This window comes from Herpailurus yagouaroundi, unplaced genomic scaffold, assembly GCF_014898765.1.
Source record: "Herpailurus yagouaroundi ecotype Mexico unplaced genomic scaffold, PumYag 67702, whole genome shotgun sequence".
NCBI classification, from domain to species: domain Eukaryota; kingdom Metazoa; phylum Chordata; class Mammalia; order Carnivora; family Felidae; genus Herpailurus; species Herpailurus yagouaroundi.
Window position 1 is genome coordinate 1,004,123 of NW_024420501.1, and position 12,358 is coordinate 1,016,480.

The 12,358-nt window shown below is 43.0% G+C and overlaps 1 protein-coding gene and 1 non-coding gene across 3 annotated transcripts; both read right to left on the reverse strand.

Annotated features, from left to right (window-relative positions):
* Positions 1 to 1,919: 1,919 nt before the first annotated feature.
* RBMX (RNA binding motif protein X-linked) lies at positions 1,920 to 10,897 on the reverse strand. Of its 2 annotated transcripts, XM_040468606.1 has the most exons (11): positions 10,751 to 10,897; positions 9,523 to 9,651; positions 9,221 to 9,327; positions 8,568 to 8,739; positions 7,819 to 7,971; positions 7,365 to 7,479; positions 7,147 to 7,272; positions 6,977 to 7,059; positions 5,112 to 6,339; positions 4,131 to 4,213; positions 1,920 to 3,204 (listed from the first exon to the last, which is right to left on the reverse strand). In XM_040468606.1, the coding sequence occupies exons 2-9, from the start codon at positions 9,629 to 9,631 to the stop codon at positions 6,029 to 6,031; spliced, it is 1,176 nt and encodes a 391-aa protein (XP_040324540.1). In that variant the 5' UTR covers positions 9,632 to 9,651; positions 10,751 to 10,897; the 3' UTR covers positions 1,920 to 3,204; positions 4,131 to 4,213; positions 5,112 to 6,028. The 2 variants fall into 2 exon arrangements, with proteins under 2 accessions (XP_040324540.1, XP_040324541.1); XM_040468607.1 differs by lacking the exon at positions 5,112 to 6,339.
* Positions 9,404 to 9,472, reverse strand: LOC121025851 (small nucleolar RNA SNORD61). Its single transcript, XR_005788172.1, has one exon. It is a non-coding gene; the product is annotated as a small nucleolar RNA SNORD61 (small nucleolar RNA).
* Positions 10,898 to 12,358: the final 1,461 nt, after the last annotated feature.

The window sequence follows — 12,358 nt, forward strand, 5'->3', positions numbered from 1 at the left end:
AGTGTTTTCCATCTCCTTGTGTACAGACTTAAATATTAGAATGGTCACAGCAATTGGGGCGCCTGGGTGGCGCAGTCGGTTAAGCATCCGACTTCAGCCAGGTCACGATCTCGCGGTCCGTGAGTTCGAGCCCCGCGTCGGGCTCTGGGCTGATGGCTCACAGCCTGGAGCCTGTTTCCGATTCTGTGTCTCCCTCTCTCTCTGCCCCTCCCCCGTTCCTGCTGTCTCTCTCTGTCCCAAAAATAAACGTTGAAAAAAAAATTTAAAAAAAAAAGAATGGTCACAGCAACTTGTTTTCACCTCATTGTGTACACAGACTTAAATGTTAGAACATTCACAGCCACTTCATTACTAGCCAAGAGCTGAAAAAGGCCCAGGTCTCCATCAACAGGCAAACTGTACCATGCTTCTTCTACTTGGCAATAAAAAGGGAACTGATACACTTGCAGAATCTTAAAGCATTTTGTTTAAAAAAAGAAAAAAAAAAAAGCTTTACACAAGGTTCCACTTTTATGATTGCATTTATTCTAGAACAGACAAAACTAGTCTCCATCTTTGAGGAATGATGGCAATTGTCTGCAGCAAGTCACAAGGGAACTTGGCCTGGGTGATAGCAACGTTCTCCATCTTGATAGCGTGGACTTTTGCTAAATTACACATACTTAAAACAATCCAAATTAAAATTTTAAAGCTCATCTTCAAAATCTGTAAATATTGAGGTCACTGTTTTTTAGGGAAGCGCACAGATGTGTGCAACTTAACAACTGATGGGAAGGCCTAGTTCCTCTAGAAGTGGTGTGGCGCTAATCTATTTACAGGTCAATACTTAGGGCTTTTTCTGCCATCCTAATGCTCAACTAACATTACTTTCCCACGCAATGGTTTCTGTTCAACTGACTATATAACCGAAATCCACATTTTAGGTGCAGATGAATTTAAGGGGGACCCAGAACACAGAGACTGCCCCAGTGGTCTGGCCCATGTCTCAAATCTAAATGTCAGAGGTCTAAATGCGCGCACAGAAAACCTAAAATATCAAAAAATCCAACTTAGCTTTCCCTTCCCCCTTTACCCTAGAATATAGGACCTCATAGCCAGCCAATCGTGCCTTTCCACACCTCGAAATACTCTATGAAACTAACTCATGCCCCAAACCCCACTGGGAGCAGTGCCTGTTTGAGGTACTACACTCCAAACCATGGGTGGCCTTCCTTTGAATAAAGGACACAAGTGAACAGTGCAGGAGTCAGAAATACACAGAACAGTAGACAAAAACAGAGAAAGCAGTCAATACAGAAGCACGTTAATCAAATGGCGCTGTTTAAGAACATCGCTGAGGGGCGCCTGGGTGGCGCAGTCGGTTAAGCGGCCGACTTCAGCCAGGTCACGATCTAGCGGTCCGTGAGTTCGAGCCCCGCGTCGGGCTCTGGGCTGATGGCTCAGAGCCCGGAGCCTGTTTCCGATTCTGTGTCTTCCTCTCTCTCTGCCCCTCCCCCGTTCATGCTCTGTCTCTCTCTGTCCCAAAAATAAATACAAATAAAAAAAAAAACACGTTGGAAAAAAAAAAAAGAACATTGCTGAAGGTCCCCATTGGGATTCGCTACCAAACTGAGCCAATGGACCTGTGCCTCCCCCCAAGAGTTAAGCAGTAAAAACCAGAGTATACCTTCTAGTCTTTTAGCTTCTAGTTCTTTGGTGTCACTGCCTATGTAGGGGTAGAGGTTAAATGGGCTCACCTCATTTACCTTGATACCTATACCTGAAGCTCACTCCCCTAATAAAAGCAGCCTAGTCACAGAAGAGGCCACCTTGGGGACTATGAGCGGTTGCCTTGGAACAAGGTGGACACAAGGAGGTCATATGGAAAAGCCTAAATTCCTTATTACAAAAGAATAAAGAACCCAGGGGCCACAACATATGCATGTTAAGTTTTATTAAGTTTCAAATACAAAACATTCCAAAAAGAGAAAAGTGATCTAGGATATCTAAGTTCTGTATTCAACTACCAGTTCAACAAAACATTTTATCATTGTTTCTTTTACAACCAGTATAAAGCCAGAAGACTCAAGATGGACTCTTTTCCCAACGGGAGAATTAAGTCCGCTGGGTCAGTAAACTATTTGCCAACAGCCGGATGGTCATTTGGGTACGCTTAATTTCGACTTCATATTAATAATCACTATGTTTAATTCCTATGTTCTACACTATTTTCCAGATACCTAAATAAAATCTCCAGAGCCCAAGTCATCAGAAGCATAATCCCACGTACTTTACATCGTAGGATTGATTGAGGAAGACAGCCATGTAAGTGTCAACAGCTATTTAAATTTGGTCAATACCCTCATGGTCTGGGATTAGAAAAGCCTGTCCGAAGAGGGTGAGAATTCTGGGGTTATTTCCCACAGTGACAAAGATCAAAGATGATAGCGCTGATTTTACGATGAAGAAAAAAAATCTTAGGAGTTGAGTTGGTTTTTCTAACCCAACGACTCAAATCTGTTTCCTTTGGAAACATTAGCTTTTTTATACTACCAGCTCTGGTCTCCAACACGATTGGTCTGTTTCCAAGACAGGTGGTGGGGGTAAAAGCAGGCTTACCAAACAATAGTAAAAAAAAAAAAAAAAAAAAAAAAAAAAAAGCCAAGCGGCCCAATTTTGTTTCCAGTTTTTAAAGTGTGCTTTCAATCATTTTAGCTGTTTCCAGTTACTTAAGTTTCCAGACACTACTCCCTTGGTTTTCTGACTAAACCCCACTTCGGGATAAACTGCACCAAAATGTTCCACTTGCTGAAAAAAAATCAAACAGTTTACTGGATAAAGAGTTACCACTTATGCCTTTCATTTTTCTACTCCAACTTTCTGACAGTAGTCATCAGCCAGTTCTAAACTGCAGAGTCGTCCCCCAGGACTTTAACAGAATGAAAGCCAAACTTGTCAAATCCACGTGAAGAACCACAAGAACTTCCTACCTCCACTTACCAATTTCCTTAAATGCTCCCCTTTATCTGGTCAATTACTTTTTTTTGAAGTAACTACCACTCCCTAGTTCAGAGTGCTAATCAACACTGGTGCCTTCCTTCCTCAGATCCACAGGAACCCTCGAAGGCAAAAACTCTATTGCCTGCACCAAACCAATTCTGAGGAGTACTGCTTATGCAACTGTTGTGCCTTATCGACAATCAGCATTCTTCTGCTTCAACAACTCTGTAAAATGAAAAGCATGTGATCAGGTCACAAGATATTGTTTTATACTGGAAATTACTCCCCTCTTACCCATTCTCTAAACACATACTTTGTAACTGGCAACTTTTCCTTTAAGCTGCAAGCTCCAAGATGCAACCGTAAATACTAATTCCTTTTATCACTTTGGGAATATTAAAACCATGTCACCGTTATGCCGATAACATTACTCGTAAGTGGAACTTAGAAGCAGCTGCATCTGTTCTCCCTTTAGACCATTTGTACTGTGGCTGAGGCGGCACGAATAAAAAGGGCGTCCTCTTACAAAATTCACAGGACCAAGTTTGAACCTCATGGAAGTGAAGTCTGTGCACCTACCAAAACACTAACTGTACAGCTCCAGTCAACAACTGCTTAAGGAGACTAGATTAGCAAGCTTTGTAATACACTCAGAAGTAACTAACACAGGGCATGAAGAGGTACCAACTTCCAGTCGTAAATAACATGAAAAGTACAGCACAACGTGGGGGGGAGGGGAGCTAAGGGGCACCTGATTGGCTCAGTTAAGCATCTGGACTTTGGCTCAGGTCATGAGCTCATGGTTTGAGATCGAGCCCCCATGTCTGGCTCTGCGCTGAGAGCGCAGAGGCTGCTTGGGATTCTCCCTCCGTTTGCACACACGCTTGCTTGCAAACTTAAAAAAAAAAAAAAACAAAACTAAGATCACTTGACTGAGCCACTAACGGCAACCTACCTGTTTCACCTCACCCTCCATTCTAATGGATAACTTAACGCGCCAGGTGTAAAATACATTACAGCATCTAACTTTATCCTCCTCACCCACGTTAGGTTATCCTACCCCGCAGGGAGAACTTACAACTATCACAGCTATGCAAACAGGCAAAGCTACATAATTTGTATCTATAAAGGCCATGGCTTTTGAAACTTACCTTAGCATTTGATTTCTCTTGCTGTGAGGTTTATGTAGTGTGAATAAATCAGCACTCCAACCATAAGGACCAAAATCCTCAACCTGTAAAAATTAAATAGGTAAACTAGTTATCTCTCTTAAAGGAAATTCTTCAAAACTTGCCTACAACTGCTCTTTTCCAGAAAGAAAAGGCAAGTTCAGACTTGCAGCTTAACGTATTTCATGTTCTAATTCTCTTAAGTGGTGGAAGATTCACTGGCTTGGGATGGACTGGAATGGCTTAAAATGGTTAAGTCGCATGGCTTATGGATTCTCATTCTGTTCCAATGGTGCACTGCCATGTTAAATCCATAAGTTGAACGGACAAAACTTATTTGAAGGAATAAGTGCATTGTAAGGATTTTTAGTTGGAGGTCTTCAAGTTTACTATATTCAAGAGCATCTTTTTCAACTTCATGGCTGGACCTGGGTCATGCTGCCTCAGGTTTTGCTTTTTAAAGACCACTTTGCAATAGATTTTCTCCATACAGTGTAGTTCCGTAGAACTAAAAACAAGTCAGGCATCCAACTAAATGTCAAGTTTGCAATGGCTTACAGGGGCAAGAGTGGGACCCCAAACTTAAGCCATTTCCTATATTGACTAAAAGACTATTTTGAAAAATGTTAAAACATACGAAGCATGTTTAAAGGTCTTCATCAAAAATACTTTAAAAAAAAAAAAAAAAGGCACCCCCTCCCAAGCCCCAGATCGCTATTGGTAAACAACAGCTGTATTATTAAGGCCTTTAAGTGTCACACATGCTTTTAAAAAAAAAAAAAAATCCATGTGTTGAATTTGGAGAACTTCTAATATGCTATCGAACACTTTGCTTTTCCAAAAGTTTTTTTTTAATCTAGAAAGCATTTCCATTGCCATGAGGTACAGTATGTCTCACTGTACTAGGAGGAAGGTAAGTGTTCAATCTCGACTTAGACGGAAAAACTAGTTTGCTTTGCTTACCATCTTTGCTGTTTCACAGGCATTTGATGCTTTAAATCTGATGTGGAATGCTGATAGATTCACTTTTTAGAAGTCATAAGCCTTTGAGAAGTTGGAGATAACTTCATTGCTTATCTATTTTCTCCTTTGCAATCAAGCTGTTCCTTAAAAGTGAGACACTACAGAGTTGCAAAAATTTGAAACAGTAAGAGCAAGCACCGTTTGCAGCTTCATGGTTGGTTTTGGCCAAACTTTTTATTTAGTATTCTGTAGTTGCTTAACACACACTTAAATGGTCTTATTGGGGGAGGGGAAAGGGGAGGTTCTTGTAGATTCCCAAGGAAATGTCAGAAAGGCAAAATATGGCCAGCATTATCCATTTGCTTTTTTGGATTTACTGGGTGAATAGCACTTTCCTTACATAAAAGCATCTGATCTCAGGTTTTTCATACTGAGAACATGGAGATTTCAGTTTGAAGACACTCTGAAATCCTAAGAGTAGCATATCCCGACCACCCTCTAATAGCTAGCTTGTTTGTATAGGCAGAAGAATTCCACCTCTCCATTTTAGATGGCTAGATGTTTGTGGAAGGTCCTAGAATTGCTTGCCTCATTTACTGGGAAAAATCAAGATATAGGAAGTGACCTTTAGGGACACTTTTACTTGGAAAATTACAACACTAGTACACAAGTCAAGTCTTAAACACATTTAACATTTGCTTACTGAAAGCAATGTCATAAAGTCAAATAAGATTAACAGATTTTACTTTTTTCCCTCACAAGAACATAAAAATTATGGAAGGGGAACTTAACAGGAAATTTAAAAAAGGTAACACAATTTTTCCTTTTAGTAGTCCTTGGGTAGTTATGACAGAAAAGGTTCCACTGTTTTGTTTGTTTCTTTGAACAGGGATTTTGGTCCAAAGTTTTGTTTGCTTTTAATATCTGCTTCTGCCTCCCCCTCTATCAGATCGGCTTCCTCCACGGCCACCACCTCTTGGTGCTCCGCGGCTTGAACTGCTGTAGGAATCACGTGGAGGAGGGTACCCCCTTTCCATAGAAGGGGGAAGCCCTCTTTCTTGTCTGCCAACCCGATCACGACCACTTGAGTAGAGATCACTTCGGCTGCTTGAGTAACTGTCTCGACTTCCACCATATCCGTCACGTGAGCTGCTGTAATCATCATAGCGACTGCTTCCACCATAAGATGGCGGGGGCCCTCGTGTAGGTGGAGCACTACGTGAGTTACCTGCAGGGTCAATGGTCAGGTAATATGGCAACACTATAAATTGTATATATACAACATTTAAATCTGAATTTACAGAATTCTTGTATTAAACGTTTACTTTCTTAACTGGAAGGTTTTAAACTCTGCCATTGCTGGCCATTAACAGGGATTTGCTCATCTGCTGAGATACGGAAATGGATGGGTTTTAATGTTTGTTTGCAAAGACTGAAGACGGTGTGTATTTCAAGAGGATATTCCAGACAGCTTGTTATTTTAGAGAAGACACTCAGACACTTTCCAGTGATAAGTTGCAATTTTGAACTGTAGACTTTCCTTCATATTGCAATGGTAAACATTTGATCTTGTTAATAAAATTTTTAAATTGTATTTTCACTGTTGGGGGAAAACACATAAGGCTGCCAATTTAAGCAAGCAAAATCCCCTCCAAAGCAAGCAAACAGCCTCAAAAAAAAAAAAAGAAAAACTTAGAAAAAACAAAAGCCCCTCACAAAACTAGGAAAAGCCCAGCTGATAAAGTTACCCCTTAAAAGCAAGCAAATATCCCTTAAAAAGCAAGCACCACACAGCCTAATAAAGTGGCTCATGAACCTAAAAACTCAAGCTGGTGATACTCGAAGACCCTCAACCAGTATCTTACCATAACTCTCATATGAATCTCTGTAGGAGCCTCCACTCGGATGATCTGAATAGTCACGATCACGACCATAGCCATCTCTATCACTGAAGAGAAAAACTTGTAAGCCACAGGGTAGCAATATTCAGAGCAATTTTATTTACAAGCTGTCACAGGCTGCAGTATCGCTTTACCTATAGCCTCTTGATGGGTAGTCATCACGTGAACTGGAATGACCATAGTCACGGTAAGTATAATCTCTCGGGGGTGGTGCATAATCTCTTGTATCACGAGAACTTGGGTAATCTCTGCTTGAATAGCTACAAAAACAAAAATTAACTCGGTTCACACTTTTGGCAAGTTCTCCCTTCAACCGAAATTATGGAGACAAACTACTACACTTGTCTGTTACCTGTCTTTAGTAGAATATCCGTCATCTCTTGGGGACAAATAAACATCTCTACGAGAGGGCAGGGGTTCCCTTCGAGGTGGGCCTCCATAACTGTCTCTTCCACGTGACACAGGAGCTTAAGACAAAATAACCATTTTTAGAAATACATCCAAAGTGGGAAGCTTCGGTGAATGTGAATTTCCATGCAGATAATGAAAGCAGGGCAGTTCACTCAGATAGGACAGAGGGTATGGAACTCAAAGAGTCTCTTCCCTAAAACCCCCTTGTTCACAACTCAAGTCTTTTCAGTGCATATTAACTTCATGTACCTACATCATCCCTAGTCCACGAGTCACTTTCATAAGCATCTTTTATATTGAAGATTTTTATTTTAAACCATCATTTTTTAAACCCCTTGTCAACCACGTGCAGGTCATGGTGGCAGAATGGATTGTTCTATAAATCCAGCATTTACCTCTTCCTCCCATTCCACTGCTACTGCGAACTGGTCCTGAAGGGGCTGATCTTTTAGGAGGAGGGCCGCCACTTCTTGGTGGAGGTCCTCTTTTTACTGGAAGTGGTCCCCTGGAAGAACTCATGTTAAAATTCATGGAATAACCACCATCATCTACATTAAAATAAAGAAGAAAAACCTGTTAATCGTTGTAATAATCAGTAGGAAGCTGTACAAGTTCTTTTTTGCTCTATCAAGAATGACCATTTTCTGTTCAGTTGGGGAGTCTTGTTTTCGTTTTCACTTCTACAAGACTACTAAGCAGAAGGGAGTCTAGACCAACCAAAAAACGGTAGTCTTTAAATTGCTTCAAAGAAAAAACACAAATGGTTTCATTTTTATATACTTAAAATGAAGGCCTAGATCAAAATTTTCCTGTGAAGTCTTCTGCAATTTTTCCCCCCACAAACTACCTAGTTCTGGTACCCATTTTCATATTTAAATTAGCTCTATGCCCAATGTGGGGCTCAAACTCACAACCCCAGAGATCTGGGGCTTTGAGCCAGCTGGTTACCCCACCCACTGTTTTTTTAAACACAAACTTATAACGACTTCTAGGTGTCTTAAGTCTCATGGACTTCGATATATGCATCAAGTGTTCCCAGTATCAGGTGGAGTCTTTACACAAGGACTTAACCAACGCACACACTGGCGTGAGGTCTGCAGTTCCCAAATTCCACACCAAGCCTGAGGCCGACCCAAGTCATTACCCATGTGCCCTCCACGTGAGGGAGGTCCCCTGGTTCCTCCACTTCCTCCTCTTCCGCCCCTAAGACCTCTTGGGGGGCCTCTGCTTCTTGGGGGTGGAGGTGGTCCACGTCTGCCACTTTCAAATGACGGTTTAGTGGCTTGTTCTACCTTGATGGCTTTTCCATCTAAGGACTAAATAATATCAAAATGTAATTCCATCAACATTTAAAGAAAACCTGCAGATCCCTTCACTATGCCACGTGACGCCAACGCACCCTTCAAAATAAAGTTTGTAGGTAAATTTTGCTCAATAAAAATACGGGGTCGTTTTTCCATTGGAACTTTTTGAGAATGCTACGGAGGGGTTGAACCCAAACATAAGGTCCATTGCACTACTGATCAATAAAACATAAAAGGCCAGTCAAGTTGTTAACAAACTGATAACCAAAAAGCCCAGTTTTCAAGTAGAGAACGGAGTCATGCAACATTCTGAACTGAGACACTTTCAGAGCATGATCCCTAACTTTGCAAATTGTGAATTCACAAATGGCTAAGATCAGATGCATCTAGAAAGGTATACACTCAAAACACAACTCAAGAGCTACCCTCGACCAGATTTCAAGAACACTGTGCCAGTTTATGCACTAGAAACGGGATCATTGTGCCATCTCACCTTTCCGTTCATGTCTCTGGCGGCATCCTTAGCATCTGCTGGGCTTTCAAAGGTGACAAAAGCAAATCCTCTCGATTTGTTGGTCTCACGATCTTTCATCAACAGAACTAAAACACAGTTTTGGGGGGGGGGGAAGCGTTACTCTAGCTCAAATGGAATAACCAAAGCTAGTCTATAAAATGCAAGCTCAGAACTTCTTAGAGGACAAAATGTATCATGTCAGACGATCAACGTAATCAAATTCATCACAGCTTACATTTTTAATTATTCACAGCTCCGCGTAATGCCTTCAGAGAACTCACCTTCCACTATTCGTCCATATTTGCCAAATACGGCTTCAAGGGCTTTTTCATTTGTTTCTGTATTGAGGCCACCAATGAAAAGCTTTCCTGGGCGATCTGCTTCAACCATTTTTTCCCCCTGGTGAGAGTCTGTTGAAAAAGAACAGTATTACCTCCCTAGCAAAAGTTCAAGCTTATGGGACACATGTATTTATTGGCACATCTTTCTTGTTATACTATAAAATCGTCATTCCTTAAAAACTGAAGGCACCAAAAGCATTCTCTTCTTCCAAGCGTCAGCAGGAAACCAATTTAAGTAGTTTAGTGATAGCGCAGTTTGCATTAGACCAGTTAAAAGGCCCAAGTTAACTTATGCCTCCATTCTTAAACCACCTTGGCAATTTTAATCAACTACTCAACGTTTGAAAAAGCAGTTCTAGTTTTAATCCTACGTGTGTTGCCTTTTAAGGATTCAACGATCACATCCAAATTACCCTGATGGTTTTTTTTAAGCGTGTAGCCTCATTCAAGGTCACAGGCCAGTCGGAGGACCTCTTCCAAGAACTTTGTCTTTCCTCGTTAGGATTCCCTAGTAAACCTAAGCAGAAATCTCAAGTTTGAGCCAAGTTATACCTCCCCTTCTCCACCAGCCCCTGCCCCGCCGAAAAGGTTTAAAAATAAAAAAGGTTTCGGCATCGTTTCATAATAACGGAAGGTGGAAGCGCGCATCGTATCACTCAGCACTCCATGACTGCAGCAGAATCCAATTAAAACCCGTCATTAAAAAGCGCGTGGAAAACACAAAATGGCGACACTTGGATTCAACCCAGAAAAGCCTACACCGGCCAGGGGAGTAACTTTCGCTATCGGCAGTGGCTGGGAAAATCCGTAGGGCTTCCTCTCCAAGGCCGCCAATGAACAAGGACCCGCGTAAAAGTGCACGTGCCCGTCCGTAGCGCCAGCGCCATCCCAATGCAGGTACCGCGGTGGCGCGGTCGGCCCTCGTCCCGTTCCCACCCCGGCCTCCGCCGCCACCCCCGCAGGCGACAGCCAAACTTTCTCGAGAGGCACCCGGCCGAACGGAGCCCCCACGTCCGTTTTCCCCGGACACGCTCAGCCTTATCGAAATAGGTCGGCACCTCTCGGTTCTTAAAATGGCGCCCGCCACCCCCATCTCCGGGGAGATAATCCCAAGTTCTAACGTGGCAGGAACGTAGGCGCAGCGGGCGAAGGGCAGGGGAACACGTACCGGAGGGGTGACGACGGTTCCAAGCTCCTACGAGCTCGCCGGCAGGGGCTTCGTACCAGCCCAGCACGAGGGAGGGCCGCTGGCTCCGAGAACGGAAGAGGGAAGCCGCTAGCACTACTGCGCAACGAGGGCGAACAAAGGAGACAGCAAACTTTATACTGCCCGGGAACGAGGCTGAAGGACCCGGATGGAAACCGAGCTTAGAATTTGAAACGCTAAGGGAGGGGGAGAGGTTCCCAGCCTCCCCATTGGCAGTCTTCTCTGTCATTCGCTCTTCGCTCCTCCCCTTTCCCCGGGTCCCTCCGCGTTTGGGCCGGCGCCCGTTTCTAACCGTTTCCCCAGCCCCCACCCGTGCGCCACGAACCCGCGTTTTTGCTTTCCGCTAAAATGGTTCACGGGCTGCCTTTGATACCGAGCTGAAATTTATTGCGTGTTCTAGGGGGCCGGGCACCGTGCTAAACTTTACAAGCATTAACTCGTTTAATTCTCAGAACAACGTGATGAAGGTACATACTCCTAACTGCTGATTTTACATAAATGGGAAACAAAGAAGTTTAGATAATAAAATAGATCTTCCCAACATATCTGCAACAAGAATTGCCGGTGAATGGGGACAATTCTGAGAAATAAATGTCACTTGGGGAAAAAGAAGTACAAAACGACAGACTGATCGTTCCTTCATATAGAACAATTACTGAACACCTACTAATAAATGGCAGGCTCTGGGCTTGGCTGTCAGCATACAACCCAGAACAAGCGAGACAAGGGCAAGGCACTTACTTCAAAGGTGAAGCTCCCAAATTTGGCAGATAAAAATACAGGATGCCCAGTTAAGTTTGAATTTCAGAGAATTTTTTTCAGTATGCATATATCCCAAAATCCTATACCAAAAACTTCTTCGAGGTGTATCTTTAATTCAAGTTTAACCAGGCATTGTGTATTTTATCTGCGGTAGTCTCGTGGTGGGGGATTACAGAAATTAAAATTGTTCTAATTTATTTGAAAACGAAAAAAAATCTGAATACAATTAACAAAACAGTTACCTATTGTGGTTGGGGCCAAGGAGGAAGCAAACTAGGTGCTTTGGTGGACAATATATGGGAGACCAAATTTGATATTAGATGTCACATCAGGTCTGAATGGAGAAAAGAAACCAGCCATGGGAGAGCTTTTCAAGAAGAGCAAGCAGTTAAGTGCAAACTGGAAGAAAAGAGCGTGCACCAGCAAGGGACAGAAAGAGATCCAGGGTGACAGGAATTGAAGGGGCATAAAGAGAGCCGAGTTAGAGGTAGGCAGAATCTTCGAACCCATTAAGATCGCAGGGGGTTTGAGTGCGGAAGAAGGGGCCCCACTGGGGGCGTGCGAACAGACCTTGAGAGAGAGCACGGGGACTTGAATTAGGGTGCTGGCAGTGGAGAGAGGGAGGCAGGTGTGTGTAGCAGGTAGCATAGAATTTGTTAAAGAATCAGATGGAAAGGGGGTGGAATTGAGGTGACTGAAGTCACTACAGATGACTAGGTATCTGGCATAAATGGGGGTGGCCACTTACCAAAATGGTTGCAGACGAGCAAGTTTGGGCTGGGCGGGCGGGGGGGGGGGGGTGGGGGG